General features: G+C 35.6%; 1 protein-coding gene across 2 annotated transcripts in view; it reads right to left on the bottom strand.

Annotated features, from left to right (window-relative positions):
* Positions 1–1439: 1439 nt before the first annotated feature.
* LOC149103442 (sushi repeat-containing protein SRPX2-like) overlaps positions 1440–7272 on the bottom strand; it is an 8257-nt gene continuing 2424 nt past the window's right edge. Inside the window, exons 2-4 of one of the 2 annotated variants that reach the window (XM_089273994.1) lie at positions 7159–7272; positions 6655–6852; positions 1440–1572 (exon numbers count right to left, since the gene is read on the bottom strand). The exon at positions 7159–7272 is cut by the window's right edge and continues 99 nt beyond it. In XM_089273994.1, the coding sequence (XP_089130120.1) occupies positions 1568–1572; positions 6655–6852; positions 7159–7272 (317 nt within the window). In that variant the 3' untranslated portion in view covers positions 1440–1567. Of the gene's footprint in view, positions 1573–6510; positions 6853–7158 lie in introns of those variants that run through there. The other variant, XM_089273993.1, reaches the window with a different exon arrangement.

Raw genomic sequence — 7272 nt, 5'->3', positions numbered from 1 at the left:
GCCAGGCTATTTAACTTCATTGAATAAATATAATGGCGCATAAATAAGGTGATGTAGTTGAATTTCCGTATTATTGCCATGTCGTGGGAGCTTGCAGTAATACCGAACAAGGTCTCCTCTGTGGTAGGAGAAATTTGACACGCATTCACTTGGTTGAACCAGCTCAAGACTTTTTGGGTAAACAATTTGGTAAACATACATTCGATAAAAGAGTGCTCAATTGAATCTTTATCTCCGCAGTATAGACATTCATCGTCCGCCTTAATACCAAATCTGAATAGTTCTTTCTTAGTAATATATCAAACACGAAAGACCGTGGTTGACCACATTTCCAAACACCGAAAAAAGAGTTGAAAAAACGACGTAAAGTGGAAAATTTTTGAATTTTTGGAAACGTGTTCAAAGTGTTTGATATATCTTCTCAACTGAAACTAAAACTAAGACAAAACAGAAAAATGAAATCGTAGAAATCTATGCTAATTAAGATGAGATTTTCAAACATCGTCACGGTCATAAATTTCTTTGTTTGAACTTGATGAATAATTAATGAGTTTGAGAAGGCAAGTTGTATGATCGATTGTCACTGAACGGTGAGCTGAACAGCGCAGTTTTCAACTGTTTTCATTATAAGTTAGGGGACCTGTGCTGACGGGCTTTTTTTTCGTGAAGCCGAGACTGAGAAAATTGTGAAATCCAAGATGGCGGACTGATAGGGGTCCTGTGACGTCATAATAATAATAAAAAATTCTATTGCAGAGCGAGCTGAGGGTTATCCATATAACGCAAAATATTTCTTCTATGTCTTACTACTGACGTTGGTACGATCGAGGGTTAGCTGGGAAGTGAAACTCTCAAATTGCGTGCTTTACCGTTTTTACTTTTATTGTACTATTGTTATGCCAATTTTGTGTCTTTAGGGGTGCTGAGACTTCAAATGTTTAATTTTAGATGTTTTGACCTCAAAATGATCCTGGATATTATTTTTTGAAGTTTATTTAAGTTTTATTTTGTGGCAAATAACTCGGGAAACAGGCATTTAAATTAAAGGTGCCATGTCAATTTCACTTCTTAATTAATGAACGTAGCAATTACACGTAATAATGACTGCTGAAACAATTATCAATCTTATCTACATAACCTTTGAACACTCAAATGACTTGAATTCGTCTTCGATTAGCACTCCATCAGACACAACTGCCATCGTAATAATATTGGGCCACAACAACTCTTTATTCCAATTACTTGTGGTTTTAACAAAGTTAAACTTCCAATGCAAGGCGAAGAAGCGCCATGTTTCGAGATGCTGGATCTTACTAAATGCGAAAGGTTTCTGGCGACTTTTCAAAGATTTCTAAACACTTTACTTTTCATAAATTTATCAAATCATCTAATGAAAGTCTTTTTGGATGAAACGGTAATAAACAAATTCAAAGGAGACCTCTCAAAGCAAAGAACCTTTATTTCTGTCGCAAGGACATCAGATTATATTCTAGAATCGATTCAGTATATTCTTGCAAAGTCCAGTTTCACCAGTAGTTGTGCTTCAACGTACTTCTGAGCTGATGCTTCAAACTGCAACAAAGCAAAAAAGAAAATAAAACGCCTTAGGATTGAGTTATGTTATGGTGTTTTTGAGAGTGGGAACTGAGTCCTGTTCCTGTACGAAAAGTTTGATCTACCAACAGCATCTCAGTTCTGACCTTAGTAAGAGCAATTCTGGATACGACTCCTTTAATTTGTGGAAGCTTATGAATTTGAGTGCCTCAAGCTACTGTCCTCATGCACTCCCAACAGATTTCCAAATCACACCGTCCTAACGTTGTCTACATTGAATATTTATACCATGCGATAGAAAATACAGCCAATCAAAATACAGGAAATCCGTTAACGTTGTATATTTGACAGTATTGCACCCGACCTTCCCATCACGCGCCTCACGTTTAGCAGATTGATTGGGTTGTCCACTGTATTTCCTATGGCATGGTATAAGATAGTTATGCAACGCTCTCTCGTAGTATACCGTGGAATATTTATACTGGCCACTTGTATTTACTTGGTATATACCGAGAAAATACAAGTGACTTGGGGGATAATCCATGGTAGACCACTCGAGAGCGCTGCATAACTAATTAACAATTAGATTATGAGCTCGAGATTTCTATTTAACAATTAGATTACGAGCTCGAGATTTCTATGAGGTGTTAGTTGATGAGGCCGAAGGCCGAATCAACTATCAATTCATAGAAACTAAGAGCGAATAATCTAATTGTTTTAGTAGAATTCTTACTTAAACTTTCTTCCGCTAACCATTTCCAATTGTTTTTATATATCGTATTTAACTTAACACTTTAGAAAAATCGTGCGGACTGAATTATCGTTTGGAATTTCCTATTGTGTACGCTCGCTCATCAGGTTTTTCAGCATTTTCTAGTTTTTTTAAAGTCACGAAACAGTGAACGTCCTTCAGTTTAGTCTTCTCATTTGTATTTAAATGTTCTTCCGTAACTTCGCAAAAACGAGAAAACGCCGTTATTTTACAGACGACCTCCAGCCACTGCATTCTAATGGCTGATAGTATACGAGTAGCTCAACCATTCAGATTGCAGCATTTGCATTAGTGTACTAGTAGAATTCTACTAATGGCTGATAGTGTGCAATGACTCAGCCAATCAGAGTGCAGCATTTGCATTAGTATACCAGTAGAATTCTACTAATATATATTAGATGAATACTACTAGTATACTACATATAATGCAAATGCTGTAATTGGATTGGCTGAGTTATCGTACCCTATGAGCCAGTAGCGTGCAGTGGCTGGCGGTCGTCTACATCTATATTATCAACATTTGCTCATTTCTGCCAACATTCGTAGGAAGATTTTAAAATATTGCCAGTTAATTCAACTCCCGAGAAGACTAAACGAAGGATGACTTAAAAACCTTACATTGCTGAACAACCATGAGATCCCGTAAACAGCTACACTTTCAAATGGCAAGATTATTGGATAGAAATCTCAAGTTCATAATCTAATTGTTAAACATGCATTTTCATATATTTTTTAGGATTTCTTATTATGCCGTTTTCTATAAAATTAATTGCGAATTAGGGAAACTTTTTAATTTATAAGAGTGACGAAGTGCTTAGATTCAAGATTCAGTTTTCGCATTTTTAGTTCTTATGCTGTTCACGTAGCAGCGCTAAATGCGGAAGTTTTCTAACGATTTTTAGATTTCCAAACATTTAGTATTTCAATTCTTATTTATGAGAATGAAGATTGAGATTGTTATTGCAGCTTCAATTACCCGGCGAACAGTTTAGTTATAAACAGTTCGTTTGGATTCGACTGTTTTATTAATCGTTATACAGATTAAGCACGCAATAACACGAATTCTTTTGATAAATTATTCGCTTGGCGTTGTTTTATCATCATCATCATCATCATCATCATCATCATCATCGTCACCGTCATCGTCGTCACCGACGCCGTCATCGCCGTCACTGTCATCATCATCATCATCATCATCACCTTCATCTACATTGTCGTCATCATAATCATCGTCGTCATCGTCATCGTCGTCATCGTCATCATCATCATCACGATCACCGTCATCGTGGTCACCGCCATTGTCATCGTCGTCACCGTCATCATCATCACCGTCAACAACATCGTCGTCATCATCATCATCATCGTGATCATCATCATCATCATCACCGTCATCTTTTCGCCACCGTCATGGTCATCGCAGTCATTGACATCGCCATCGTCACGCCATCAAAAAGTTTAGGTGGAATTTTTGAAGTTTGAATTCGATAAATTGAAAATGGCGGAGCCAGTCGTTGTGTGTGAACAAGGGGAATTTGACTGCAATGAATAGCCCCTGTTACTTAAAAAGCAGGGAGAAAGTTATCATAAAGGAATAATCTGGAAGGAGAAATATTTCGTGTTGTTTTAGGCCAATTTTCTGTCAATTTAGGGGCCGCCTGTCAGCCCTGGATACGATTCCTCCACGCGGTAAATACTGCGTCTAATGGCCAGTTGAGGTATTCAGCTCATCATGACCTCCTTATCATAAATGTCTTAGCAAGCTGTGTTCACTTAGGGTTTAACTGACGCAATGAGCGCGGAATTCTGTGGAGATATGCCCCCGGATATATGTTGGACAAAATAATTGAAAAACAGCGTGTGGTTTGAAACTGTTAACAGTCAATTTGACGGTTATTTTAGTGAAATACGGCATGATATTTTGCCTTTTTTTTGCATCGTGGCCTTGCGATCGTAACTTAGTAATAAATCTGCATTCACTTAGCTTTCAATTGGTGTATTAAATCTGAAATCTGTTGAGATGTACCGGAGAAAAAAATGTTTACATGACACGCTTAGCATGGTGAAGTTGAAAAATAGTTGGCTCATGTTGCAATTCAACAACATGAAGTACACGAGTGAAATACGGCGTGATTTTTAGGCTATAAAACGCATCTTGACCTTTAAATCGTTACGTACCCCGGAGCCTGCATTCAGTTAGCTTTCACATGGCGTATGAAACTTAGAAATCTGTGGAGATTTAGAAGAGAAAAAATTTACTTGCATGCGACGCTTGGTACTGTGAATTTGAAAGATGTGTGGATCGTGTTGCAATCGACAATAACTAGCTGACTAGAGTGCAATACAGCAAGATTTGTACGCTATTTTCCCATCGTGACCATTAAATCGTTGTACATTGTAGAACCAGCATTAACGTAGCTGTTAGTAGCAGTGTTCAAGGCAGAAATCTGTCGAGATATACAAGAGAAATTTTTTTTTTTATACGAAACAATGTTAGCGCACACTGGTGAATTATGAAGTTGTCTTGAACACGCTGCGACCCGACGGGGCCGGAAACACGGCACGAATTTTTTCAACCTTAATTGACCTTAAATAATTTAGTTTAGAGAATTCTACTTTCTCTTAGTTCAAAAAGAACACAGTATGGTTAAATATCCCCTCTCGAGAGGACTTTTAAGCCGATTTGGAGAAAGCAATCTTGCGCATGCGAAGCCCATGACACTGTCCTGTCCCACAGCTAGTGTGTGATATTATTAGTATTTTGTATAGAGTGGGTTTGTTTTTGTTTGTCGAAAGTAATCTGGCAAATACTGTGGTTTTGGTTTTGGTTTTGCTACGGTTTAAGATTGGGTTAGTAGTCTAGTTGGTAAGTAATTGGTTTGAATTGGTTTTGGTTTTACCACACTCAATTGAAAACCACTCAACAACAACAATAATAATAATAATGATAATAATAATAATAATAATAATAATAATAATACTGATACTGATACTGATACTGACACTGATAGTGATAATGATAATGATAATGATAATGATAATAATAATGGTTTATTTAACAGATTCAGCCAGGTGGCTCTTATATTATTTAAAATTAAAACAAATTACGTGATTTGCAATTAAAATAATAATGGTGATGTATGAAAATATGGAGTAATCCTAGAAAAAAGACACTAACAGATTTGGAATTACAGTAAAATTAGCTAATCACTCTCTACTCTGTTACATAACTGAATGTCCTTGAAAGTCTTCAAAAGACTGTGTAATCTTTACAGTTTGTAATTAATTCTGATTAATTATTTCTTGCGTTGAACCAAGGGTCCGCATAATAAAGAGCTAGTAAAGAAACTTAACTACACGATGCTATTCATGAGGTACTATATTTGCAGTTGCAAATTACACGACAAACCAATTATTCTTAGAGACTTTGTAAACAAACTCTTATTAAAACAAAAAATAGAAAAACTCTAGAAAACACGAAAAAACGCCCTCTCCAGCAAATTTGCATCATTTTTTTATCTCCTCAAATAATGTTAAAAAATTAATCTCAATATTTATCCCAGCCTACTCACCACAATATATATTATAATCTAATTAACTACGCAAGAAACTATTATTACTGTTCGAAGTGTATGTTTGAATAGTAAGAAGCGTGAATAACTACAGTAGATACAAAAAATTTCCTCCCCACAAATTTGTATCTTCTTTATTCTATTTAATTTTCCCGGAACAAGAAGTAACTATAATAATGTAAATATCTATTTAACTATTTTATTTTTTTGTCACAATATTGTAAATTAGTGAAATTATGTAAGGAATTAAAGAATGTTAAATTAAAAAAAAAAAAAAATTCTGGTAAATTGTTGTGGCTCTTACATTATTTACAATTGAAACAAATTACGTTTTTTTGTAATTAAAATAATAAGAATGATGTGTGAATATGGAGTAATCCTAGAAAAAAAAATACTAACGGATTTGAAATTTCAGTAACATTAACTAATCACTCTGTACTCTATTACACAAAAAATTTCCTTGAAAGTCTTTAAAAGGCGCTGTAATCTTCACAGTTTCTAATAATTCTGATAAATTGTTAAATAGTTCCACGCATTATCTCGGAAAGTGCTGTTTTCGGTCGGGACCACTAATCTAATGGAATTGTTTGAGCGCAGCTCCTTGCAACATTCCTGTTTTATTATTTTTAGATAATCTGTTCAAGTCTCAGTGTTATGCAAAGCTTATGTTATATTCAAATGGAATAACCCAAAGCATTATTTACTCACGAAAGGTTAATTCGATTTTATTATGTTACACTTTTTTATACTTTGTTATACCTGAGCCAGCAAAGACCTCAACGTTATCCGCTTTGCATTTGTCCGGCTTCAGCAGACAGAAGAATGGAGGGACCACAGAAGAGGTCATCAAGGAAATGCAATTCGTCTTAATGACGGCTTGTACTTGAGGATCATTTGCATCACCATCAAAGAAAAAGTCGGGATATCCCGCTTTGAAGTAAGACGGGTTTGCGGTGTCTGAAAGAAAGCCAAAACATAATTAGTTGTGTTTCACTCCGGCCAAGTCAAGCCAAATATAATATGATTGAATGTTTCATTAAATTGAGGAAAACGTGAATGAAGCTTAAATTGGAAAAAAAAAAAAAAAAAAGATCTTCATCGTCCGGCAGAACAATAATAGAATTTAGAATATCTAACGCTTGGTAATTTTGCCGTTCCAATCCAACAATTTAGTGTATACAACGTCAACAAGTTTACAGTTAGTTATTTTTCTTTTCAGTATACCTTTACTAATAGTAAGGAGTAGTAATAATATTGGCTTACTTGAGCAGTCAGGCCATGGAAGCTGTCGCGAATACGATTGTCCAGGCAAGGCATAAGAGTTCCATTGTCCGGATGAACAATAATACAGCATAGGAGGATTGAATACAAAGTCGA

The sequence above is a fragment of the Orbicella faveolata genome, unplaced genomic scaffold (assembly GCF_042242905.1).
Source record: "Orbicella faveolata isolate gen_17 unplaced genomic scaffold, um_ofav_v1 contig_35, whole genome shotgun sequence".
In the NCBI taxonomy this organism is placed as follows: Eukaryota; Metazoa; Cnidaria; class Anthozoa; order Scleractinia; family Merulinidae; genus Orbicella; species Orbicella faveolata.
The sequence above is the reverse complement of the archived record's forward strand: the minus strand, read 5'-3'. Positions and strand labels throughout refer to the sequence as shown.